This window comes from Chaetodon trifascialis, chromosome 18, assembly GCF_039877785.1.
Source record: "Chaetodon trifascialis isolate fChaTrf1 chromosome 18, fChaTrf1.hap1, whole genome shotgun sequence".
Taxonomy (NCBI): Eukaryota; Metazoa; Chordata; class Actinopteri; order Chaetodontiformes; family Chaetodontidae; genus Chaetodon; species Chaetodon trifascialis.
The window spans coordinates 20,528,250-20,555,966 of record NC_092073.1 but is presented as its reverse complement, the minus strand read 5'-3'; the positions used below and the strand labels follow the sequence as shown (position 1 = coordinate 20,555,966).

The window sequence follows — 27,717 nt, the reverse complement described above, 5'->3', positions numbered from 1 at the left end:
CGACAGCTGAAGAAGCAAGGCCTCTTTGCATGGTGTCTTCAACAGTAATGCAATTCAAACTGTTCAAACTACATAAGACATGAAAAGGCATTAGGACAAGATGTCAAAGTAAGACAAGGAGGGACAAAAAGACACAAACAGGGCTGAAAAAAAAAGCAAACCTAAACTGGAGCTAAAATCAGAGCAGTTTGACAAAAATGGGGAAAAACTCAATGAGTACACTCATGATTATCTTGATCCTGCGACCTCTCGAGGGGAGACCCGACGTCCAGGCTGGGAAAAACTGGATTAATCCACTAACATTTTCTGCACTGGGAGCAGGTTGAGAGCAGGCACAGAAGCTGTTTACAGTCTTGATTTAGTGTTGGGAGCTTTTTCACAGAATATGCTCCATATCTCTGCATCTTTTTCCTCCTAAAACAAGACAACTGTTACACCATTTTCAAGACTTATGGCGATGATGTGTCGCCTAGCCTCTGAATTGATTCCTCCCACTGAGCCAGTGCCAAGTCAACATGGGTTCAACAGAGTGAACAAAGCTTTGTTTTTCCCCACTAAAATTCAGCCAGAAAACAAACGTTTTGGGGATTTTTTTTTGTGTCAATCAAGGGGATTTTGCATGTACTGTAAACTGAACAAGTGTGCAGATATAATGAGGCAATTAAAGTAAGAAATGAAAGCCTATGATGCTAATATTAAAATCAATTAAAACGGTAGCAGCATCAACAGCACAGAAAAACTTTATTCAGTCAGTCCAGCGCAGGAGAAATTGGTTAAAATACTCCAGGAAAGGCCGACGAGCCTTGTGGTATTTCTTAATAGGGCCTTGGTTGAACCATGGATGGTTGCAGATTCTTCTTCATAAAGAGCTCAAACCACCCCTCCTCTCATTTTGACACAGACGGTCTCCTTTCAAACCAAAGGTCTCCTCCATCTAGGACCTCACGATCATTGAAATGATGTTTCCTTTGCTGTCAGTGTGTGAGAAGTCCAATCCTGAGGAGTTTGCTTGCCTGCGTTGGGACAAGCTGTTCGGTTTACACTCCTCGCACTTGGCCGCATTTACAAAACCGTTCTCGAGACGTCTGGATGGACAGAACACTGTCTCAGCGTGTTCTCAGGTTGAAGATAAACAGGGATGTTGTGCTTGGAAAAAAACCTTTCAGACACTCCAGCTACATGCAGAGTGACGCCATGTTTCCTTCAGTCCCTTCATGTTTCGTGTGTGTTTCGATGAATGTCCACTTTGGATAGCCACAACGTTTCAATGCTTGTTTAATGTGAGCATGTTCCTCCTCTGCAGCCTCAGCATGTCTCAGCTCGGCTGTAAAGTATCGACCACTTGTTTCTAACACAGCGTTACCGGTCAGTATGGCTGAAGGTTTCCCTCTTTAGTGCACTGTCCAATAATAAAGGAGGTTGGGTTGTACTCATTTCTTGTCTAGTGAACCTAATGTTTTCAGCCACTGAATTAAGGTGATAAAGAGTGTAAAAGAGCCTGTTTCATGGCCCTTGATTTTCACCCAGGTGTCATCCATATATCTGAACCAGTGGCTTGGGGCATCCCCCTCCAACTCCCTCCTCTTGACTTCTTCAGTATAAATGTGAGACATGGGCGATCCCATAGCACACCCATGTTTCTGTCAGCAGAAAACATCCTTTTACTTAAAATATGTGCCGTTCAAACACAATTCTAGCAAACAGCCCACCAGGGGCCTCATTTCTTAAGAATCACATTTCTAACTTGTGATCTAGAAATCTCAAATCAACTTAAATTTACAGCACCTGCCTTGAGATTTCGCCTCATATGATGCCGGCACAGATGAGGTTTTAGTCGTGGACTGAAAGAGAAAAGCAAGATCACAGCGAGGGAAAAGCAGAGCGGAGCTAAGAAAGACGTCAGTGTATGTTCTGATTAACAAAATCTTCATCGGACAATCGACGTGACAGTCCAAGTGGTTTTGAACTGCAGGAGCGCAACAATGACTTGCATCATTATCCAAACCTGTGCGCTAGCTGCGAGCGAGCTGCGTGTGGCATATTGTGGCGAACAGATGGACAGACATCGACTGATCCTCAGTTCCTCCTGATTTCATCACGGGGGAGAAAAACACCTTTGAAGGCATCTGCTTGGTGCATCACTGGAGTTTTCAGCGTGATTATTGGAGTCACCAGACTGTGTATAGACTGCAGGGAAATGCAGTAGCACGCTTAAGTCGCAGCTTCCCATCAGATGGTGGGGTTTAAAGGGGATAAATACTGATTTTATAATCGGTTATGATAGCCAGATTTATGGATTGAACACAGAAGCACTCACTGGAGAAATGAAGTTAGAGTTTACATTTAGAATTAAATTTTTATATATAGCACAATCTCTAACAGGCGAATCCATTTTCTGTAGTTAAGTGTGTCTTTATCTCATCCTGACAGAGTGCTGTGATCATAGGCAGAAACTTTGAATTAGTCTGACAAAAGTGAACCGTCAGCCCTGCCAGGGTCAGCTCACTCGAGCAGTTTATATGCTAATGTGGAACGAGCTCCTTTCAATACAATGCAAAGGCAGAGGGAGATTCGATCGATCACTGAACCTGGCAATTCGAAAGATAATTTGCGGGTCTTGACTAATACAGTAAGTCTGCAGTGTTGACTACAAAAGAAAAGGTAATCCTATCCAATCATATGGAGATTTTGCAAGCACTTCAATCCAAAATAAGAAATTCACCAGCCGAAGGAAAAACCTAGCTAGTTAAATTGAACTTCATTGTCAGAAGAGAGAGAGTTCATTCATTTTATTCCAGACTGTAAGTTAGTGACTAACCGGTGAACATAGTGGAGCATATAGCATCATATTTCCTTCTGGAGTTGACACTAAAAACAGAGCTAAAGAGTCACTATTGGACTAATATAAATGGACAGAAACACAACTCAAAATGAATGCTGATGTTTCTTATGTGTAAGAAATTATGCAGAAATAGGCAACTGTTTGCTAATACATTCACTGTATCACAAGTTATGACAATATGCCAGTGGTGTGTTCACTGGTTGTTTCTGATGCCCCCTGGTGTCCAAGAATATGTTACTGCAAGTGTGGAGAAATTTGAATACGCTAGTTAGAGTTCTCCATTTGAAAGTGTGATTCTGTGGCATCTTCCTAACCAAGTTTCTGATCATTGTCTGACACATGCTCAGGCGTGTCCTCAAGTAGAGTTATATAGTAATTGGACAAAATATAATATTGTACAAGGAAAATCTAAATCGAACAATGGAAGATACATCCTCTGTTGGTAGTGACAGGGTCAAAGACGCTACATCCAGAGTTTAAACACTGATGCATAATGGGTATTTTGAGTAGTTCCATAATTTTTGGACTCAACATGAATTTTACTACCTAAAAAAGGCAGAATTTTATACCTTGTGCTGCGGGGGGGACTTTGAAAGAGCATTTAGACCTTTGTGTTGGGAAATACAATTCATAAAAAGCATAAGTGAGTATCAATAAAACCTGAAAAATCCAAATAAATTTAAAAATGGAGATACTTTGGGTGGTGAGCAGTGCATTGGAGAGCATTTTGCTTCTGAAATCCTGGCTATGGCCTGTAAATCAGTGAGGATATAAACTTATAACGGCTCGTTAAACGTGTCGTTGAATGCCACTGAAACAGTCATTTCTGGTCAGGAGAGTGATCTACTTATACAACTTATCGTCGGCCTCTTGCAGTAATCTCATTGACTGCTTGTACTCAGCTGCACCAAACGATCGTAACATGTGATCCTCCCACAGTTTCAGTTAGCTGTCACCCTGTCAGTCAGCCTGACACCCCTCACTCTGACGAATACCCAGATGCCAATTGTGCTAACTGACCTAGTTGTATTGATGTAGAGAACAGAGCAACCTCTTAGTAATATGGAGCTATCAGTTACAGCCACAGACACAGATTTTCAGAGAAGGAAAAGGAGAAAGAGACCGAAACCCTGTTGTCTGTGTGTGTGTGTGTGCATGCGTGTGTGAGAACAAAGTGGTTGTCAGGAGCAGTTAGAGACTGGCTGGCTTGTCTGGCAGGGGAGCATCCATCAACAAACCCTCCTAACTGAGTGGAAACAACATGCTACCTCATAACTCCTCACATGAGCTGCACTGCCACAGTTTGCTGCTCAGAGTGAGGTGCCCTTCTTCCCCAAATGTTTCTCCTTCAAGTGTAATTACAGCAAAATAAGTTGCTCTGAACGACTGCCGGATTTAGCATTTTAATAGGAAAATCCTCTGTAAAGCACTTAAACGGTGTTGCAAAATGGTTAAAACATCCCTTCCTATCAAGTTGTTTTTGTTTTTAAGCTCTTACTGCTCACATAAATCTTGTATCAGTCTTAATTTATCTCATTGCATTGACCTCTCTGCTCTTTTGTTTCAAGATCTAAAGGATTCCTTGAGGACTACATCACAGAAATAAATGCCTCGATAAGATGTTTTTGCAGTGTAAATTCACCCTTTGACTGATTCACAGCACTTACAGTCGAGGCTTTTACAAGACAGCACATAATCAGCAGTTAGCGTGATACCAGTCGCGATATCAGCGCCTCAGAATCAAACCATTCTCGCCACATTCGCTATTTTCTTCACAATCATACGGGGAGGAATTCATCTTAAGTGGCAGAGAAAGCAATTTCTCCCCAGACCGGAGCTGAAAAGACACGTTGCCACACAGAATGGATGCGATGCAGCCCCTTTAGAGATCAGCAGCAGCAGCGTGTGAAATGCCGTTTTCAGTGGGTACTTATAATTTGAACACCTGGTTTAGGCAAAGCACAGAATTGTTGACAGGTAAAAAGTTTATTGAGGCTCCCTCCATGTGCATGAACGCAGCGTACAAAAACTAGGGACATTTATTCAGCTGTTAAAAACGCTAACTCCAGCTATTAAATCTGTGCTATTCACAGCTGAGATGTGGATCGTGCTGAAGGTGCTGCAGCTGAAAAGAGGAAGCTGTTCCAGATACACGGTGTGGCTGCCCATAAAATGCACTTTATTTTGGATCATCTTAATTCTAAAAATGTCTAAAAACATCAGTATAACTAAAAATGTAATGCACATCATATTATTTGTAGAATTATGAGATCTTTATGTTTTATTTGTTTCACTCTTGAATTAGCCCATATTCAAAGTTTAAGGGAATCCACTGTCAAAAAGACAATTTAAAGTTCAATAACTGCATGTTTCCACAGTCAATCAATAATTGGGTGGTGATCTTGACATTGACCAAAATAATCGTGAGCAGCCTTAATTGCTGCCTGTCAAGCACCGGAGCATTCGTGAGCCCGCTGATGTTGGTTAATAAGTTCCAGCTCACGGTCCGTCTTCAGTTCATCCCATCATTGTTGGATTTGTTGAAATCAGGGATTCGTGCAGGCAGGGCAGCCTCGTTCTTCCACAGCAAGCTGTACAATGCAGAGATTCAATTAACAGCTTCATCCCAAATACAATAACCCCAGGAAGGAGTGAAATAAAGTGTCCTCGCACTAACACACTGCTGTCCTTGAGGACTGATATATACAGCTGCATTATCCTGAAGCTCATCTCAGCTGGTTAGGAGACCTAATTAATCCACACCAACTTTAAAAAGTGCGTGTGATGAGGCCAGAGCACATTTTAATATCCCAAAAGCCTCTGAAATACCAAGCAAACATCCGCCGTGACGGGCTGTCTGCTGGAGGTCTCTCGGTTGCTGCGAGGACCTGGATTGTGTCGAGACTTGGAGCGGAACAGTGGTTCTGCTTGAGAGCACAGTCTCGACGCAGGGAGGGGACGGATTAAGGCGAGGTGCAAGCTGGAGACACCACCTGCCCGGCCTCCACTTTCTGCCCGGCTCCCGCTGGCCCGCCTTGTTTGGAAGCGGCGCATTAAACAGCTCTGGTTGGTGTGAGTCCGTAACAAACGCGCTGGGACAGGAACAGGTCACAGCCAGGAGGCGACGAGGCGTTTTCGGCCTCGCTGCTTTGCCACCTGCCGCTGCGCTCAGGTCTGCGCGGGTAATATTTTTGCTCTGACACTTGTCTAGGTCTCCAAGGATTATGTAGGAAAACACCTTTCATGAACGCTGGCCCTGCTTTGCCAACGCTTGCCCGACATCCTCGGAAACATTACAACATTGTCTGCGACGGGAAATCATAAACAAGGGCGCAGCGATTACTGTCTTTGCAACTGCATAACAGTGCAAACACACTGGCAGTTGCGTTGACTGATCTGGCTCTGGCAGCACATAAAACCATATCAAAGAGCTTTATGAGCCTGAATATAAACAGATGGCATATTGATTAAACTTTCATGTAAATCTGCAAACAGAAAACCTGAAGGTCACACTGAAATCAAGCTCAGATGCCTTAAAACGACTGAGGAAAACGTGCACGTACGCAATGTGGGTGTTGTGTGTGTGCAGCCAGAAGACGGGCTAAGTGAAGGAGACAGATGGGGACCGTGCTTATGAAGAAAGCAATGTTGCGCAAGCTGACTTCAATGAGGTTTACTGACCTTCACTAAACGTGGCCGTTACAGCAACAAAGACAGCTCATGCGGAAGTTAGCTGTGTTACAGTGGGTGACACTGCAAATATCGCATGGCAGCATGGACCACACACACACACACACACACACACACACACACACACACACACACACACACACTGACAAACACAACATCTTTGCACTGTTCGTGTTGAGATTGATTGCGAAACCTAATGGGCATGTCTGTGCATAATAATGGCCGTGTAAACAGAGCGATGTGTGGTGCATGGTGTTGCGACCCCCCCTTCCTCGTCCTGCGCCGTGTACCTGGTGTCAACAGGATGACGGAGGTGACGATCAGCGAGCAGATGACCAGAATGACAAGAAGGGCGATCGCTATTCCCTTCCAGTTCCTCTGCGGAGGGTTACTGCCTACCAGCTCCTGCAGAGAGAGAGACAGAGAGGAGGAGAGAATTCATGGTCAGAAACAGTAAAAAGACTACTGGGAGCAAATCAGCCTGAACAAAGGATGAGGACCAAAGCACAGAAAACCTGAAAAGAATCAAACATGCGACGTGGAAGTGAGGAAAAGAAAAAGAATCACAGGTGAAACAAACAGCAAACTCATGAAAAGGAGCGATGAGGCTGTCAGTCAAGGGCGAACGTGAGTCAGAGTCGCAGCCTCTCGGCTCTCAAGGAGACACGCCGGCAGCAGCGAGAGGAGGAGGTGGAGAATTCTTAATGAGCCGAGCATCAGCGGCTATCACCCGCGAACGAATGTGACAGATAAAAATGGAGCCCTCGACGCGTTGGCGAATTGCATGCTTGACAACAGCTTGGCAACAGCAGAGAGAAGCTTTGGGGTTGGGAAAATGAGCCTGAGTTATGAGCAACCTTGAGGCATTTTTTTTTTTTTCTTTGTCTGACCGACAAATCCAGAAACAAATGCACTTATTGCAGTTTAATATTGCCGTAAGTGAAAACTGAGATCTAAAGAATGAATATGGCACGAGACAAAGTATCACCGCAGGATGTGGAATAAGAACAATAAAGGGAAAGCAGCTTCAGTCGTCTTGCTCGTGCCCAAATCTAATAAAGAGCAGGGAAAAGTACATTTGATGCTCAGTGATGTGCAGCAGGTGGCAAGATTCAGCAAAAAATGAAATGAGCACAATAGATTACAGTAACAAGAAGACGGTCCAGTCAGCAGCTACGGGTGACTAAGATGTGCTCCAAAGTTCGGATTTTAAGAAAAATATACTCGATCTTTGCTTACTTCACTGCTATTCAACAGCAAAATTTATTGATAAAGTTCTGCATCTTGCTTCATCTTGCTTCACTAAAATAATTGTAGTGTGTTGTGATGATAATAATAGAAATGCATTTTTAGCAGCTTTCAGGTTACTTGTTGACTTTTAGCTGCTAGATGTTCACATTTCTTCACTAGCTAGTCACTAATTTTGATTTTAGCCGCAAAATGTTCACATTTCTTCACCAGCCAGTTGCTAATTTTCACTTTCAGCTGCTAGACGTTCATATTTCTTGAGTAGCTAGTTGCTAATTTTACTGTCTGCCACTAAGCGCTAGGCAAGGAGTGTACAGTTGGATTATTAAAGCAGTTATCAACCAAAAAAACAAGCTACTGATTGCTGCACATTTAATGGTGATGATCTTAAAAACACTCAGGCAACAGGCAACAAAGGCAGAGATGCTACAATCTGGGCTATATGTACATCTCTATTAGACTGCGTCTGCAATAAATACACAATCTTACAAAGGTGCATTATTTTGGAAAAAACACACCCAGAGAAAAAACCCTCAGCTTAATGTAAGACAAAGCGTCCCTGACGGTTTTCTACCTCGGTCACGTTTGGTCCATCGAGCACAAAGATAAACCAGCGCCAAAGCCACAACCAAGAGGGAGTCACACAAAAAGGATCTGAAGCCCAAACTGTTAGTGGAGGATTAATAAGTTCTTAATTAGTTTATACAGGATAAAAAGAGTGAGGCAGAGCATGTGCTTCGGGGACCTGTGGCTGGGGCGTTAATGAATACACGCTAAGGCTTTAATGACAGTGAATGGCTGAGCTATGAAGCAAACCCTTCAGTGACCTCATTCCCACCTTAATTGAAATGAGGCCAAGACATCATTAGCCTGCAGATAAGAGCAATCGAGGCTATTTACCAGACTGCCCATTACCCACATTCATTACAACAGGAATCAGTAAGCTATACAGCCACGCTGCACAGCCGTGACAGCCAGAAGGCACAACACCTTGGGCAGAGACAAATATGTAATATTCAGTAAGGAGTGCAGATAGCTGATTTTCTCTCATAAGAGGGGTTCAATAAGCTAATGACACAGAATAGAGAAGGTTAAAAAGATAGTCGTTTATTTGGAAGAGCCACTAAACCCCATTTTAAGGATTTCTGTTAACAATATCCTCAACACGGAAATACAGCCGCACAATCCAACGACGCAGTCTTAGTTATGCATCGGATTTAATTAGTTTGACTTTGTTTCAGATAAATTGTTTTTCCCACTAGGTTGGTTGGCAAATGGCTGCAAATATTTCAATACCCATGAGCCTCTGCTGCCACAGACAAAGCCAGCGAGAGGAGAAAATCAGAGCTGTGGTAAATTTAGGATGAGTTTCAACTGGGAACAGAAAGCCCTTTACATAGAAATCTGAATTATCAATGCCAAAATATGATACCTGTAACTAATTCCCACTAAACAAGATAAGCTGGCACAGCTCACATATTCATGCACATATTGATATGAAAGTCATCACAAAGTTTTCAGAGAGCCATGCACAACAGGTGAGGCTACGCAACAAAAGGCGCTTTACGCTCAGGCTCAATAAAACTCGACAGGAAGTCAGCTTTCTTACAGATCCGCATTCAAACTGAGGTACGGTTAAACCTCCAGTGCGACGACAGCGATCGCGGCCGATTGTTGCAAAATGAACAGATCGATAAACACAAACAACAAACACGCCCACTCCGTTGTGCGGGGATCACTTCAGAGATCAACCGATAAAACACAGCGATGTGGGTGACGAGCTGCCGGCCTGCGGTGTGATTTACTCTCTCTGATTCTGCGCTCTGCGCTTCTCTCTGAACAATCTCTGTTTCACCTGCAGAACTGAAAATTCTGCAGGAGGTTCTATTAGAGAGCGGAGGCGGAGAGGGGGTGTGAGGGGGATTTACAGTATGGAAATGGTGACAAAATTGGAGAAAAACTGCTCTATAGCGAGCAGTTACTCGCATGCAATAATGGGATGTAAAGTGAGCGTGACAGAGTGCTCGCTGTGTGTGATGAACAATGAGGGGGAAGACGAAAATCCTCATGCAATGCTGAGCAATGACTGTTTATTGGGTCCTATGCGAATGGCTCTGTGTAGTAGAGAAGGCAATCTAAAGCTGGGCGTGATTCCATCTTCAACCCAGCGTCTTAAGTTTAACAGTCTCATCTGCGTGTGTGTGTTTGTGTGTGTGCATATTCAGAAATGCTGACTGTAAGGCGCCTAAACTACAGCAGCTCTCGTGCTGAATGGGTTTCAGCGTGATGCATGCTGTGCAGCAAAGACTCTCTATAGTTAAATCTAAATGTCTGTCCAATTTTGTCCCATTATCTGTACAAACATGGACGCAGCTGCTCAGTGAAGCATGGAAATCTCACAGCGGGTCTTAGACCAACAAATGGTTTCCAGGTGAAAGGTTTTTCTTTAAACTCCTACTTTCATGGAAAACTTTGAAAATTAGTGACCTTTCTTCTTTGGCACACAGACAACAGAGCTCTCAGATTTCCCACTGTCTATGGAGGCAACGTCAAATTTTGGCTCCACTACTGTAGAACAAGCCAGCGTACACACACACACACACACACACACACACACACACACACACACACACACACACACACACACACACACACACACACACACACACACACACACACACACACACACACACACACACACACACACACACACACACACACACACACACACACACACGCACACACACTCAGCAGCTGAAACTGCCTCTTATTTTCTCTCCACATTGTGCAGCACTGTTGCAGTGACTTGAGAGTCAATGTCAAGCAGAATTTCCATACAGATCAGCATCTAGGTGAGAACATATTGACATTGGAGGCGATCCAAAAGAATAAAAAAATCCTCTGGAGCTCCTTCTCACACGGCGAATGAGCAGCGTTCTTACGAGGATCCGCGCCTCGCTGGGGTCGATGCATGCTAATCACAGGATCCCAAACAATTCAGCCAAAAAGATCAAGGACAGAAAGCTCACCTGGGAATTTTGTCACCTCTTTCCTGCTCCTGGGCCAAACAGTAACCACTTGTTTAGTCTGAGTAAAGGTGCAGACACAGGCTGAAAACCTTGCCTAACCTTCCCGATCATGCCCCTCTGGTCTGTAATTATAATAATGATTGAAGTAATTAGGTAGACCTTATGTGCTGAGGTAATGGCAGGGCAATTACAAGCGACTATGGCAGAAGAGAGATGAGGGATAAAATGAGCAGCGAGGAGACAGACACATGTTGGGAGGCCGCAGGAAAATTCACTGACAGGAAAGCTTGAAGCGAGACCGAAACATGACAGAAAGAGCGAGAGGAAGATCCAGGTCCAAAGGCAAATAAAAACACGATGCTGGGTTTACTGGTCTGCAGTAACTGTCATGTTTAAATCTGCCCAGGAATCATCAGTGTGTATTCTGCCCTGAGAGGGCGAAACACCACACTGAGCCAGCGACTCTCACAGTCAACGACTACAAAGTTAATCGAACACTTTTCAACAGCTTTGAGCACACAGAGCCGTCTGATCTCTTTGAATGGACGAGCGCCTTTCAGTTCACTCATTCACATGAAAAAAAAAATCACTGATGCATTTTTTCTTTTGTTGGACAATAGAAAAGGCTGGAAGTGTCGGTGCTGGTTCAGAAGCAGCAGACATGCATGGAGTCCTGATCCTTTAGGGCCACTTGTCGGGTAAAGAGTCACGGAGTTACAGGTCATTTTTTATTTTCTTAGATCAACACCACCAGAAAAGTAGATATTTTCTCAGGTTCATTTCTAAATGTGATGATTTCTATGCCTGAGAGATTTGGAAACACTTGTCCTGCAGCCTGTTACTGCAACATTAAAGCTACTGAGCAGCTTCAGCTCATTCAAAATTCAGCCGCCCACATCTTGACTTGCGAGGGCGTAGGTGCCGTCCATGCACCCAAATATTTTCAAAACTGCTGACTGTCAGGTAGAAAACAAAGTGGAAATATAGATTAATAATATTTATTATAAATAGACTTCTTCAGCCCTGAGGGGTGAGTGTGCTGCATGCTGCCCCAACAACTTCCACCAGTGTGGCAGGGCAGGCAAAGCAGCGGCTGCACCACTTAGACTTTATTCCTGTGAGGACACTTTAAGAACTGAAGGCAACTCAGATGATAATATTAACAACTGTTTCCTCATCTGCACTGAACTAAATAATTTCTTGTGTCAAGGCTTCATTTAGCACCTACAACAAGGACCAGCCAACATGGCATTTTCCTTTACACGACCCCTCTGCGTGTTCTCTGCCTGCATCTACTGTTTTGTCATTGCTTGCTTTATGGGATGCTTAACTGGAAATGGATGCTTCCAGTGTTGCTTTAAGAGCTCAAACTGAAATGTCTTGTGCGTGTGTAGGCTACATGCGTCCTCCCCGAGGATGAAATCATTATGCCTTTGGGCTCCAGCATTATTGATGGTATAGGCCATTAATTCTGCTTCTAAATGAATACGTTGGCTATAGCATGCAGAGAATCTGGTATCCCAGAGCCAGTTTACGCCACTGCACGAGTGCATGTGTGCCTGTTTTCCATCGGTTCAATTATTCAATACAGAAAGTTAACAGTGCTACTAAAAATACCACATTGTCATTAGGCATGCGTCATAATTCACCGGCAGCACAATGCTATTGGAGATGTAGGGGGAAGGAACTGTTGGGGACCTACGGAAAGCCTGAAAACATCATGGAAATGCAGAGAGGGTGAATGACAACAGACTGCAGCAGAGAACATATTTTTCTGCTGAAACCAAACAGACTGCAGCAGCAGAATGTAATGAGCCAGTCAGCTTTTAATTTGTGCACTTATCCACAGAGACCCACGCAAGCAGTCGAGGGTCTGCTCGCTAAAACTCTGACAGGCACAACAAGGCGGCACACGCTGTTAAACGGGAACAAGTCGCCAGCCACGTGGATCAGGCCTCTAACCTCGGATCAGATAATGATGAGAGCGATGTCTCTCAGCACGACAGGCCTGATGTTGGCTGATACGGCGAGCAGCAACAGAAGCAACTGCTGGGACGCGCTCGTCATCAAGCATTTAGTAAACGCTCTTATCCTAAAAGACTTCAAATGAGAGAGCAGCCAGAGGCTCGGAGCTGTGACACGAGGGTCGACAGAAACATCAGAAACTGAAGAGGCACTAAGTTATTCATGGCTGTTTGAGGTTAAAATCGACTACGACAACTGCAACAACATCGACAATTATCGGGCAGAGCTGTGGCTTGTAATGACAGGATACAGATTTCAAATCTATTATTTAGATTAGATTACACAGATACAAACATACAGTACAAGAGGAGCAGACACATGCTGTGAACATGCAGTGAAAAGAGGCTCCATGCTGAGATATTATTCAGTATATGAGGGTTTTTTTACTGTGACTGAAACTGTATGAACGAAAGAGTACGGGAGGTGCAAATGTTGGGCACTACGCTGGCACAAATATCCCACAATGCACTGCAGCATTCGCGACAACAACAATGGCTAAACGCCTTATTAAGGATTATTTGATGACAAACACACCAGTGAGAGCCACAGCAACACTTACATAGCTTCTTAATGCATGCATAGCCAAAAAGAAAAACTGAAGAAATAAATAAAAAACTGATGCAAAGCGTTAACAGTAAACAATTAGGCACAATGAAGGTAAAAGTTCCTATAAATTATCCGCCCTTTCAGCACAAAAAACTGAAAATTGTGTGAAAAACTATTGAACGTTTGGACTAAATAATTCTTTAAATAATCTTCATGAGAGCAGTTTTAATTAGTGCATTGGCCTTCCTTCCACACTGTACTAACCTTGTCCCTGAGAAGACAGTAAAGGTGTCATTTCAGCTCATTTTCACAGAGCGGAGACGTGATTCTAATCCTCAAAGCGAAGGATTTGGAATCTCTGCCTCTTCCCTCCTCCTCAAACGGACTCAAAAACACGAGCAGATTAATCTCAAATCCAAATCCTCTGCTATTGTTTAAGCGAGTTTAAGTGCAGATGGATTTTCTCTCGGGCCAACCTCGCCGAGCATTTCTAGTCTCTGAATAAAAGAATCCAAAATCAGGCGCCTCTTCCAGCTCGGTGCCTCACAGGCCAAGAACATCAGCGCTCCGTGATACCATCCAAACCCATTTGGACAATCTTGTTGTTGTCATACAACAGGGCGCAGCAGTAGGACTGCACACATAAACAAGTTGTCTTGTTTGTTACTCACGGCAGGAGGACTAATTTCCAGTGTGTGTGTGTGTGTGTGTGTGTGTGTGTGTGTGTGTGTGTGTGCGCGTGTTGTTCTTGAGCTTCTTCCGCCTGGTTTGTTTGATTTGCAAGTGAATCTCTTCCAGTCCATTAGAGAGATGCTGGGAGGGCGCCACCGCCAGCTGACCTCTGCAGAGTTTGCACTAAATCACATCTCATATAAAACCCTCGGCCAGAGGATGAGTCAGTGTGTACGGCGCAGAGCTGCTGTAGCGCGGAGGAAATGAACCTATAGGAGTGATTCTGATGATACGGAGCGCGCTCAGACGTGATTTGCATGTGATGAACGGTCCTCCTGAGCCGGAATCTGATTTACCACGAGAAACAAAACCCTGGAGCTCATCTCCAATCCCATAACTGATAATATATGGACTTTACATATGATTTCTCATGCAGCTATAGACAAAATGCCTGTTTGCATGCAAGTGAGCGTTCTGTAGAGGCAATTAATCACATCCTTGTAATGAGAATGATTTCAACAGGCTTTTATTAGCGAGCGTCTCCTATGGATGCAGCGCTTCCGCTTGCTGGACATGCATTATGACACGGCTAAACAACTGATGAACATCACTGGCTGAGAAGGGGAAATCGTTTCCTGCCCCTCTCTCTCGTATAATGCATGAAGGCGATTGTTTTTTTTTTTTCATTATTTTGTCAGTTTCCGCTCAATTGTCTTCTCCAGAAAACAAAAACAACACAGAATGCAGCCGGAGTTTCTCCTCGTTTCATCACACATCCCGTGGAAACGTCAGTCTGCGCGTCTGTCAAAGGAGGCAAAACGTAACGGCGTCTCCGCTGAATCAAAGATTTTCCTCCATCTCTTAATTTCAGCAGCACGGCAAAGATAAACGACTGCTAGAGGACGATCGCGCACCGCTGTGTGGTCATCCTCCTGCCTGCTCTGTGCCACTGCTGCTTTATGGCAGTTGGGAAATGTTCCAGCATATCATTAGCCAGGTTTCTGAAGCCGTACCCTCGCGTGCAAATGTGTGATGTGCTGACTCCCAGACCTAAACTGGATCTGTATGGATTGCCAGGGACAAACTCTAAATTAAGAGGAAGACAATGGTGTGCGCATTAGAAAGCATATCTTAGGTGCTAATTTGTTATTGGTACATGTCAACGCATTAACTCCTTCAGAAAACCTCCCTCACAGTCACATCTGCTCATTACTCTTGTCTGTTTGGTTAGGCGACCTTTTACGAGTCTCAGGTAACGTACACACAATGTACTGCTCTGTAATTGGTGGGTAATCCTCTCTCTTGTCAAATGAGGCCAAAATGCCATAAAAAATGAAAGCGCACAACAGAAAAAGTACTGACAACAAATCCTTACAGGTAGTACCGTACTGCGCAGTCGTCTAACAGTAATGGATGTGAACTGTTGTCATCAGCAGCTGCAGCTATTTGTTTTAAATTAAAACCGCTGCTAGAATGCAAAAAATAATCAAATACCTGCTCTGCAATGATCTGTAATTTTAAATATTCAGCGTATAAGCGCAGTCACCGCCCGGGGCTTTTCACAAAAGCGCCGTCTGTCTGACTCACGCTGACCCACGATGCTCCGGTCCGGCGCTCTAGGTTATTGTTGTTCTCTCTGCGAATGGAAAATGGGAGAAAACTGGCGAGCTGTGATGAATGACTAATTATAGATCTGGAAATCTGGACGGTTTGCAGACTTTGTGAAGTGACATCGGCTTGTCGTTCAAGTGCGGCAGCATGGGTTGAATTTGAATTTACTTGAATAAATTACTTCTAATACACCAAAGTAAAGGTGAAAGCACGCCTCCCCGCGACTCCGGCGTGTTTCATTCACTCAAAGTTGACTCTGAACATAATCCAGGCAGCAATCACGTTTGTGATCAAATTATCTGTATATAAAACTAATTTCTAGGAGACAGGGCTTGCTGCCCGCAGACAGACGGAGAATCAGCCCTCCAATCAGAGGTCTCCAACTCCAAACAACTGGCACTTAACAACCTGTGTGAGTTACTTGAGTTTTATGAGATGCCTGCTTGCTGCTCGGGCTCACTTGACAAGGTCAAACAGCCGGTAAAGTGTTTCGCATTGAAATCTTTTGAGGAGCCGACTAACTAGAGCGTCGTCTGAGCCGCTGTGGAGGACGAGAGCTGGGGAGAATACAGACGACCGGAGAGAGGAAGGCGGGCAGGAAGAGCGCGTCCCTCGGCCCTCGCCCGCAGCGATTGGTATTCACTGCGGCCAGGCGGCAGTGCCAGGGAGCGTCGCGTCGCTCAGAAACATTAAGAATTGAAAAGCGTCTTTCCTACTGTTCTTATCTATCAGCCTTCATTCCACAGCGCACACTTGTCGCGCCACTCCGGCAAAATAAATAGCCGTCATGGAAACAATATGTGCCGGCAGACGCGCTCGCTTCCTGGAAATGAAATGCCCCACAACCCACTGCTCGCAGGCGCAGGGGTCTAATAAAAAGAGGCTGCTGCTCCTGTTGATGTTTACCCAGGCTAATGTATTCTGGCCTGCTGTTATTTTATCGCTTTCTCCCACAAAATATGAACAGTCATGTAGAAAGAATAGACTTCCAGCCTCTTATCACCGGCATAATGTTTGGCTGAAGCGCTCTCACGATGAAAAATGTCTGATAGTTAAGAGCAGTCTCTTCTCCTTCTAAAAAAATGATAATAAATGAAGTCACCTGCGCTCACCTCCCTGCTGCAATGGGAAAAACATGGACTGCTCGGGGCGGCTACCTCGCCTGCAAACAGCGTCACCGTGTGAGACAGAGGAGGCGGGACGCTGATGGGCACTGTCATGTATTATGAACACCACAGCACCCCCGAGAGCGCCCAGTGGATGTTCAAATACACTCCAGAAGCCCAGAGGACTAAAAAAAATCATTCAGAATAATATATCAAAATGTGTGATGAATTCCCCGGTACGGCAGCGTGCACACCAGCATTTCCATCCACTTTATTTGTATGGCTTCACCGCTCAGCCTCCACCCGGCCACCTGTTATTACCGCCACAACCCCCATTGTTCCTGCCATTCAGCCGAAAACGGGAGGGCCAGCTTTGCATGCAAGAGCGGCCGCTGAATGATTTAACAGGTTTGTAAGCACTATATTTATTTAATAATTGGCGGCTCGGGCGTTTGTGCTCGACATTCACTTTAACTTACAGCTGCATATTACATGAGGCCTTATTGGAGGCGGCGCTGGCTGTGTGGAAATGCTGCGTGGTTTTTCCATCCCAGGCTTCTGCTGGACTCCGACCTGTGAGGACAGCCGCCTGCACGCAGCACGCACGCACATATACTACAGAGTGCTTTTTGTAAACGCAGCATGTTTACGCTGTTCGCTCCTCTGAGTCATTCATGTTCCTTAAACACTGACTGTTTACTCGCGTCCATTATTATTCTGAATATGGCACGGGTCGTCTCAGCAGCATTTCCCGTCTGGAATTAGGCTTTCTTTTAGATGCAGCTTTTTCCAATTAATTAATTATTCAGTTTTAAGAGCATTCTGTGGACGATGTATACGTCGAATTCAGAAAATGTGTCTCACTTGAGGTTTTAATCACAGTTTGTGGCCCATGTTTCCGGTGGGAAGGAGAAGCACACCTGCTTCTAAAAACTATGAAGGACTTGGATATCAACATGTGTTTGGTTACGTGCAAACGCTGCAATGCCGACCTTTTCAAGAGGGTGGCTGAGCGGATGAAAGAGGGAGGCTGTGTTTGTAAAAAGCCCCCCCACTGGGAATGCTGGTGAAACTCATTTTCATCAGCCGTGCAAAGAGCTGAGCACAAGCCTGATTAAAAAACAAAAAATGCTGTGAAGACAAAATGCGATAATTTTCTAAACCTTTTCGACATGGAAACTCAATGGAAAACAGCACCAAGACAAAATATTTAACATCTGAGCTCATCAGCTTCAATGATTTTTGTAAATATCTGCTCATTCTGAATCTGATGCAGCAGCATGTTTCAAACACGTTAAGACAGGAGCAACTAAAGGCTGAGAGAGACGTGGAACGCTCCAAAAACACCTGCGTGGAACATACCACAGGTAAACAGGCTCATTGCTAACAGGTGATAGCATCATGATGGGGCGTCCTTGCATGGATGGAGGGAAAACTGTTTTATGCTTTAAACATAATGATGGTGAATTCCTGTTTGTTTGCTCTTGAATCACCAACCGCCATCAACCACATCTATAGCTCTGATGCTTACGCTCCAATTAGCATAAACAATATCAAGCTTCTACATGGATTCTGCAGGGTGTGTACCAGGCCTGCTGTGATATCGCCTTTGCTCTGGGTTATTCACAGACCTCACTGCGTTTTCACTGGAACTACTTTTTACCAAAGAAATAGTCCCTGTGCAGGCAGGCAGTGTGTCCTGTAAATAACTTCAAAGCTGTGAGAGCCACAAAACCTCAGCAGAGAAACACAACCTGCCGCTTGGCTACATATCAGGCAAAAGAGAGAATATTTTTTGGAAGCAGCGCTTTCGCGCTGCACGCGGCGCGAGCGGTTTTCCGCCCGACAGCAGGATTCTGCGAAGTTGCTGAGAAGTTGGAGGTATGCTGTTAGATGAGGAGCTGCTGCCTGCAGCTCTGCACACTACAGCTGCTGCTTCATGTTTCATCACCGCGTGCAACATTTAAAACTGATCAACTGAGGAGAAAACAGGTCTGAAATGACATTTTAAAGACAAATTGTGACCGATTTTAAAGAGCGGCGGCGGCGGCGGCAGTGAGAAACGTTGGGTTTGCATTAGCAGTAACTCAAACAGCTGGAGGTGAGTGAATACTGAAGAGTGAGGCTCATATCAGCTAACAAGATTGCAGACAGTTTGGCTGGACTGCATGCTGCATCACTTCCTGTGAATTGCTCACATAAGAAGGCAATCAGAGCTCAGCGCAGTGATGATGGACTCAACCACTATCAATTTCAAAATGTAAATACAGTGAATGGCTACTGCTGAACTCTTGCTAGCCAAAAGTGGGAAGTAATATCATGAAAATAATGTGTTGCTTTCTCGTCTGTCTCCTTTTCGAGCTATGTTTTGGTGAAATACACGTTATCCACCTGAAACTGTATTCGCAGTGACATTAAGGAGGTTTTTAGACATGTACCACTCACTCCAGGCATGGTCAGTGACTGCCCGGGTTGTTTGAATCAACCAAAAAAAAGTCGGAACAACAAGGTGGAAATGGTGGACAGTGCAGGAGGGCGGCGAGGAAAGCAGGATCTGTCTGCTGCCTCGGTGCCTGTGGGGGTTTCATAGATGCTGGTTCCCTCAGTCTCAGGATACATGCTGTTTGAAGGTAGACAGCTCATCAAGTTTTCAGGGCATGAACCTGACCAACTGAGACAGAGAGGAGCAGGACTACAGATACACTTACTGCTGCCACAAGGCGAAAAGTTGTGTGGTGTAATTTCAAACCTAGAAAAGTATTTTCTTTTCTGCCACATACAAACTTCTTCCAAAGCTTGTTTTTTTCTGATAAGCCTTGTTTTGACACTTACTGGAACGTTACACAATTAACATTTTCTTTAACTGGAAAGATATCGCCGTTGCGAGCGTGAAGCACTCACCCCCCGAAGACTTGAAAGGTCGCTGTGCAAGTTTGTAGTTTGCTTCTTCACAGAGAACGTCGGCAGTTCTCGGCTTTGATTCACAGCAGTTAGAAAGGAGAGCAATTATGGGAAGTTTTCACAGAGGGGAAAAGAAAAAGTCCACAGAAACTTCTCAAACCACTCCTGCAGCAAAATCCAATTCTCCGTCTGTCTGTCTGTGTGCTCCAAACATCGGATTTTTGGCCAAATATATACAGAAATGCACTGCTTCTGTCTTCTGGGAGGAGCTGCTCCATCCTAGGTCACTCATTGGCTACCCTGCCTCTGCACTTCCTGTTAACAAAATGTAGCACGGCTGTGTGCACCACCACATGAAGATGAACAGATATTGATTTTATCTGGATGTAATAATGAGCTGTCTCGATTCTCCTGTTTTGTCTATAAAGAACCGGTTTGAGTGACACGCTCAGGCCAACAAAAGCCACAATCAGGTTCTCTGGTTAGCCAGGAAGTTAGCCAGGAAAGAGAGATTCTGACCAATGGAAGAGGAGGAGGGAGGAGCTATAAGATATACAAACCAATCATCCTCAGCTGTACACTGTGTTTAGTGCTAATTGGCAAACAACACAAAACCAACATTGTAAACATGGCAAATATCACGATGTTAGCATTATCCCTGTAAGCATGTTAGCATGCTAATATAAGCATTTAGCTCAAAGCACCACTGCACTTTACTACAGCATCACATTTCTTGAGATACTGATGCATTAGCATTTGTTGCTTGGTGTGCTTTTGGATGCCTAATCGCGACTAACAACTGGCTGCGTTAAATCCCCGACTGGCTTCAAAAGACTGTGCGAAGACAGCGAATTGAAATGACCTCCTCACCTTCAGCAACTACAACTAAAAAAAAAGGGAGAGGCAAAGCACTTAACCCCCGATAGCTCCCGCTGACTGCTCAGTGCAGGGCAGCCTCAGTCTGTACGACTGCACCGGGCAGCTCCCCGATGTAAACTGTGGAACTGTGTGAATGTAATCACAGCCTGGTTAAAGAGCAGGATTACTACTGTCAGTGTCTGTCGGCTGCGGTTAAACAGAGTAAAGACGAGTGTCGGTATCACACACGAGAATTTATGCGACAGATCAGCTGAATTTTGTTACATTTCTTCTGCCCTCGTGTTTCCTTTAGAGGACTTTGTGAAAGAAGACAAGGTTTGCAATCTTTGTAATCTTTTTGTAGCGAGAATTCCACCTTGGCAACAGCAATGCTTAATATACTAAAATGAAAATGTTAAGAAAACTAACCATCAGATCCCAACCCCTCATATAACCATTTCTGCTAATCAACCTACATTTCTGCATTCCAGCTCTTCATTATTTTAACTATATGTTTGCACACTTTGCTCTAAGCTATTTTTCTCCACGCATAAGATGGAGTGCGTCATGCATTGGGATCGGTGCATACAGTAAAAGATAACTGAGTGTAAAGGAGGCGTGTAACGTGCAGAAAAGTTTCTTCACAAAGTCTAAAATCATGCAAAATTCAGATTCACTCCTCCACAATGTGTTGACAGGAGCAAACTTAGAAGATGACGGTGGTTGATGTCTCGGGGTTTAGGCAATCAGAAGAGCATTTCCTTTCTCTCCAGTCTATCATACCAGTGATGATAATTGCGAGCAGTCATAACAATCATACGGTTTCAAGAGCTCAACCGCTCTCATCAATACAGCTTAATGCTCCTCCATCGAGTCTCTTCACGTTGTCTTTCCTGATACAAAGCTTGACATTTCAATTCGAGCCAGGCCCTTCAGTCGCAGAGCAAGACAATTACTGGCAAGGAGAATGCACTGAAATAAGGATAATTCTCAAGCAACACCCACCAATGAACCAGCCGGTGATCCTGAACGAGTTCTCAGGTGCGCCAAAACAGTCACAGCAAACGACGGAGACGGAGGAGGCAGTCGGCTCTGACGGACATGCTTAGCGGGCCGCGGCTAATGAGCGCTGATGCAGAGGCTTGAGGATTGTCAGCGAGGCGGCAGAGCTGGCCAGATGAGGACGGATGATGGTGCGATTTACGCAAGGTGCCACATTCACGCACACACACAGACGTATGTGAGCCTCAAGTTTGGCTTGATTTTGTTCTCCAGCTCACGGTAATTACATCTGAAGGGAAACATAATTAGCATAATCGTCCACAAACTGTCAACACAATCCAACATAAACACACAAACACACGAATGAAGTGCTAATAAACCCCACATCCAAGTGCTTTATAGGTGTGATGCAGCTTTTTTTTGTATTTAATATCAGAGCCAAAGCGGAGGTAGCACAGCAGAATTGATTTTTCAGTAAAGAAGAACATGCATCCCCTCCCCCAGCCTTCCACCTTGCTGCTGCCTCCGCCTGAAAATAGCCGAGAGAAAGTGCTCTCGTCTCTGACAAGCTGGGAGCAGTTTGCTCTCCTGTCAAGCTACACTGGAAAGAAAGGTCGACGGTGTGTCTGCTGCGAGTGTGTCGGAGAGCAGAGAAATGTGTGCATTAGCCTCCGCGGGTGCATCAAATCCGAACAGAGACACAGAAGTGCTGGTTAATCTCTTTATAATGAGGATAATGTGTCCATCAATAAGTACAGGTAAGCTCGCAGAGGATGGGGCTGTGAGACGCCTTTGCATGAGACTCCTCTCAGCAGAAAAACAATCTGTTTAAACGCTCACATTAATAAGTCTACACTTTTCAGCAGATGGCATTGATACTGCTCCCATTACTGAGCCTAGCTTGGCATTAGCACTGGAAGCAGTCCTTCAGGGGGAGTTCGGCTCTGTAGCTGTTTCTTGAGGTGGAGTTCATCCAATCGCCCGTTACCTCTGTGGAATGTCTCCAGCTGCAACTGTGGAGGCCTGGCAACATCACTGTGGTGACTCCAGGGAGTCACTGCTAACGGTTGTTAGCCAAAAAGTAGCTGCGGCAAGTAATGTCCCCTTAAATCACAACCTTTCATTTTTAGATTTCTGTTTGTGTATAAATCGAACAGAAATGGGTATAATGTGTGAATAAGTGAGCTTTAGACGTGTTGGTAGATGTATTTCTGAACTCTGGACAGAACCCGGCCGGCTGTTTACCCCACGCAGCTCCGCTAATTGCCTCTGGGCTCCGGCTCCACATGCAAATAAGCATATTTTCAAAAGAGCAAAAACAATATTTCCCTGGAAACTAACCTCTGGCAGTTGTGCAAAGTGCAAGGCGACATACTGTTGTACTGCTGAAGATAAAAAATCTTCGGGAAGAGCGTGCTGTTCAATTACACTGAAGCCAGCGGGGACTGCACGCACTCATGTGTATGGCGATGTCAATATGCACAGGAAAAAAAATGGCTAACAAGGTTTTTGTTCATGCGGAATGCCTCTCGCGCTGGAGTCAATAGTGTATGTCAATTACTTGAGGGTAAAGCTATCGATGCTGCTCTGTCAATTTGTCATCTAATTACTCCATAGCACTGTTCAAACTTACAGCACAGAGGTTGTAATTAAGCACACAAGCAAGAAAAACCTTTAAAAGAACTCATTTGTGGGTTAATTATATTTTCCATTGACCACCCTGATATGTTTACCTTTTGGTTAATTCACATTCAGGCAAAAGGAGTACAAACTTTTTGTCATAAATCAAGCCAGACAGAGCTGTGAACTTAAAGCGCTGGTTGACATCTACAGTAGATCCAATACTAAATAATTAGTTCTACAATAGCAAGCAATAGCTGCCATCAGGTTCAATCCATATTGACATCGGAACTTTTTGATTCCTTTCATTAAACCAAAGAAAGGAGCTGTAAAACGCATCGCCAGCAGGCATCCACGATGGAGCTGGTTAGCAGACAATGACAGCACCGACACAACATCATCATCGGTGAAATCCTCCAACATGAACTTTTACATCTGTTCAGCTGCTCTTGTGAGCACACAGACTGACAAACCACTTATCGGAAAGCTGTCAAACAGTTGTCAAACGTGCTGCCTGAGAGGAACAAGGTAACTATTTCTTCACACAAAAGAAACCACCGATCTCTTAAAGATGGATTACGATTGTGCAGGATGGCTGTCGGCTGGATTTTGAAGCTGTGGGAGATGACAGGGTGGATACAGAAAGGCGCCTTATACGTTTTGCATTATAGCTGCTTAGGAGTTCTGTAGGGTTTGTCACATCAAAATCACAGCATGCAGAGAAAAGAAGCAGTCCACTGTAATGACTCTGCAGCCGTCTGATGTGCTCGCAGTGAGTGCAGCACTTCTTCAGATTTTCAGTCCAGCACAGATTCAGTTTGGTCATGACCTTGAATGAAAAGGCTCGCACTAAACTCTAATAGCTTGTTCAACCAGCGAGCCCACAAACCATTCCCTCCAAATCAATGTGGCCGCTGCGAGGGGGGGGGGGAACATTACATCCAGCCCCTCAGAATCATACACGTCGTGATGTGTTCAGCAGCCGAGGCGATGCGTCTTTACCGTCCGCCCTCACATCCGTGTAGACGGTGTACCATGTTTTACCGTCTGCGCTCAGAAAACACTCACTCTGAAATTACGGGTAATAAAGTGGGAGTGAGCTGCTGCTCATAATGGCAGTGAGAAATTGTCCCACTGAGTGCAAATTTAGTAGCAGGGACACTGTTGTTTTATGTTTCAGAGCATTCCTGGAGGTTTGGTTTTAGAAAACACGTCTTTCAATCGCCATCAAAGAGGCCGTCATCCGCTCTCAGTATCGATTTTAAGCACGAGGTCGAGGAGCTTTACGAACAGCAACAAGAATGTTTTTGGCCTTCAAAGATTTCACGACTTCACGATTCAGACATTAAAGCAATGTGAACACACTGGAAAGCCAAAACACGCGCTCAAATAACGGTTCAAACTGGAGCCTTGGACTGAAACAGAGCTCGTGTCTCATCATACAGTCCACCATGCTCTCTTCACTGGGTTGGACTGGATTCACTGTGAGTCGTATGAAAAGGCTGGACGGACTTTGAAAGCATCAGCACACCTGTGTCTCCATCCAGAAGGATAGTTGAGAGCTAATAACCGTTACACCCACTCACAGGTTGGCTTATAGGTTCCTCATACCAACTCTGAACTGGTTTCCAGCAACTGGAATGAGCTGCAACATGCACTCTAACAACATCTCTCTTTTTGTGTGTGATGGTGGTTTTGAGTGAGTGAGCTTTCTCATCATCTCGCGTGTGTGTCATTTGGTCTCTCTTGCAAAATAAAACCAGAAGACTTAAGCGTTCCAACAGGAGAGCTGGAATTGTAATCTTTTATGTGAGCTGAGAAAAGGAAGGCCACATTATTCCCTGGGTGCCTGCTATCAAAGGGACCGCTTCGGAGGGATGAGTCATTTATGCATTTTTAAAAAGGATGGCGAAGCAAAGACTCCTGAAATAAAATTTGGTAACTTAATCTCAAAGACGTAGTGAAGGAATGAGGTGGCCTTGAAATCTGATCTTCTCCTGGAAGGCTGGCGGCTGGAGACCAAATATAGGCCTGGTGCTCCGGTCGTAATTGGGAGCTTTATTGATTTCCGGGCCTGTCGTCACGCCTGAGGTGACCTTTTGTTTGAGAATAATTGCTCTATTAGAGGGTTTATTCAGGCACCTGCTGGGTATCTCAGACACTATTATTGTCCAATAAGAATCCCCAGGCAGTAAAGCAGTGACCCTGTTCTGATATGTGGGCTGGACAGAGAGAGCCTGACTCTGCACTGCGGGGGCTTATCATTAAATGAGAACACAGAGCCGGATCGCTGCTACTGGTGGGAAGCTTGATAAGGTTATAACACATTTATTGCTTTCATTGCATTGCTTCATTTCAGAGAGGCGGCAAAAATCATTTACCGTCCGGCGCTAGTGAGGCGCTCACACACACGTGGGAAACACATGAGACGTAACTGTTCGTTATCGCACGTCCATGTAATGCAGCGAACACTGAGGACGGCGTCGTAACAGCAGCACAGTATTATGGACACCGGCAACAAAACACCTGGTTCTCAACACCTCCGGACAGAAAAGGTTGGAGCCCCATTGAAATGCAGCGCAGGTTCTCGATGGGTTCATCCCAAGTGTGATCAGCACAGAGTCAACCGAGAGTTAGAGAGGTTTACCGAGGAAACTTTCTCAGGCTGCGGCCGAGCTTTCGGTTGGTTTTGGCCGAGGCACACTGGCCCCCCCGACCTCCGGAGACGTCTGCGAGAACTGCGAGCCAACAGTCAATAATTAAAAAGAGAAAGCCAAAGAATGCTGCTTCTCTTAACATAACTATTCTTTATTTATACTGCTGGGCTGTGCCAAAAGGGCAAATGTCAAAAAACTTCAAAATGCATATTTGACACGTTGTCAGGAGAAGGCTGTTTTTACATAAAACATGTCGTGTCTATAAGTTTGCACCAATACAAAGAATAAATATGAGTAGACTCAGGATGGGAGGCCATATGTTGACATCATGTCTCATATCATGGTTGACTTAACTGTATTTTGCATTTATTTAATCAGAATTATTTTTTCATCCAGATGTGAAAATAAAATAAAATTTCCACATGTGAGATGGAAGGGCACTACAGTGGAGCCTCAGAGGAGTCATCGATAAGGCTTTCAATGTGCCTGCTCTCCTTTCAGGTTTCCCAGTTCGCCCTGAGTGTAGGTGGGTGAAAAACCACAGCTCGCATATCATATTATTAATCTCTGCACCTTAAACCCTGAAGACAGGCGGCGTGCACGCTGTGTTATAAACAGAGAGATCAAAGCGCTGGAGTTTAACTATCGTGTTCAAATCAAACTTGGGACCCGGTCGTCACAGATAGCTCTGAAGCCATGCGAGCGGGGCCGGGGGGGAACAACACAAGCGATGAACAGGAGGGTGAGTGTTCGTCATTGTGCTCTAGACGTCACGCTTTCCTTGGGTTCGTGCTGTGAAAGCGTCATGCTCCACGTTCCCTCTGGCACTGAGCGCGTTCGCTAAGCCTGGGCATAAACAGTTATGACTCACACTCGGCTTTTATTGTCATGCCATCACTCTTGCTTTCTCCTCTCTTTCAGAGCACAGCTACACACAGCTTGGTCACACTCGAAACATATAAACATTAATCCAGACGGCAGCACCACAGTAAACATGAGGCAAAAATCCATGTTTTAAAGCTCCATTGAAAATCGTTGCCATGCAGTCGATGTGAAGCGCGTTGGGAAAGCTCCTGCTCAATGGTCTTAATGCACTAATGCTCTGTAATGCATTGTGCTGCCACAAAGACGGCGTCAGCATACACTTTCTCAGTGTGATGAAATTGATTTTCAACATGTTCTTTGTTCCCTATTAGCAAAAACACATCAGAGAAGCTCCCAGATGCTGTTTACCTATTGAAGCCAATTTGCTCTCTCTTGTGAGAGTGTGTCCCCAATTCAAATGCAACCACCACATGAGAGCACACGGTCCTTTGATGGAAACCATAGAGCAAGACGTCCAACTGTGGGCTCTCTGCATTACACTGCAGGTCCTCCCAACTATCTCAAATACATTGGACAGATATTCCCATTAAGATATACACTGTATGTCTGTTTAACCTCAGCCAGGCTGAAGGCTTCAAGCCTGCAAACCCTGAACAAACACCAAGAGGCAACACCGCCTCGAACATCATGTGCACAAGTGGAAGCGCACCACACAGCAACGTTAAAGATTCAGTCAAACTATGTGATCGAGCTGCAGGGAGACGCTGTGCTCAGTTCACACATACGGTGAAAGAGGGAGACAAGAGGAGGCAGAGGTCAAAACCACTTCAGCGAGAACAAAACTTCCACGGGAAGAGCACTTAACAGGACGCGTCCATTCAGCACCAAGAACCCACAGCACACGGCTGAGCACCAATGAGGAGCATTCTTCATCCCAGCGGCCTAACATTAAACACAGCCTGATTTTTCTTGCCTTATGTGTCTCACATTCGGCACATTTGCTTGAATTTCCTGGCATTTAGCAGCTCACAGAAGGTCTGGATTTTTCACATTAGCATCCTGGTTTTGATCATACTCGGGATGCG

At 44.8% G+C, this 27,717-nt stretch overlaps 1 protein-coding gene across 5 annotated transcripts in view; it reads right to left on the bottom strand.

Annotated features, from left to right (window-relative positions):
- Window positions 1-27,717, bottom strand: part of LOC139346820 (A-type potassium channel modulatory protein DPP6-like) — a 182,396-nt gene that overhangs the window by 42,005 nt on the left and 112,674 nt on the right. For all 5 annotated transcript variants that reach the window (XM_070986130.1, XM_070986131.1, XM_070986133.1 and 2 more), the window contains one exon: window positions 6,823-6,937. In XM_070986130.1, coding sequence (XP_070842231.1) covers window positions 6,823-6,937 — 115 coding nt within the window. The remainder of the gene's footprint in view (window positions 1-6,822; window positions 6,938-27,717) is intronic.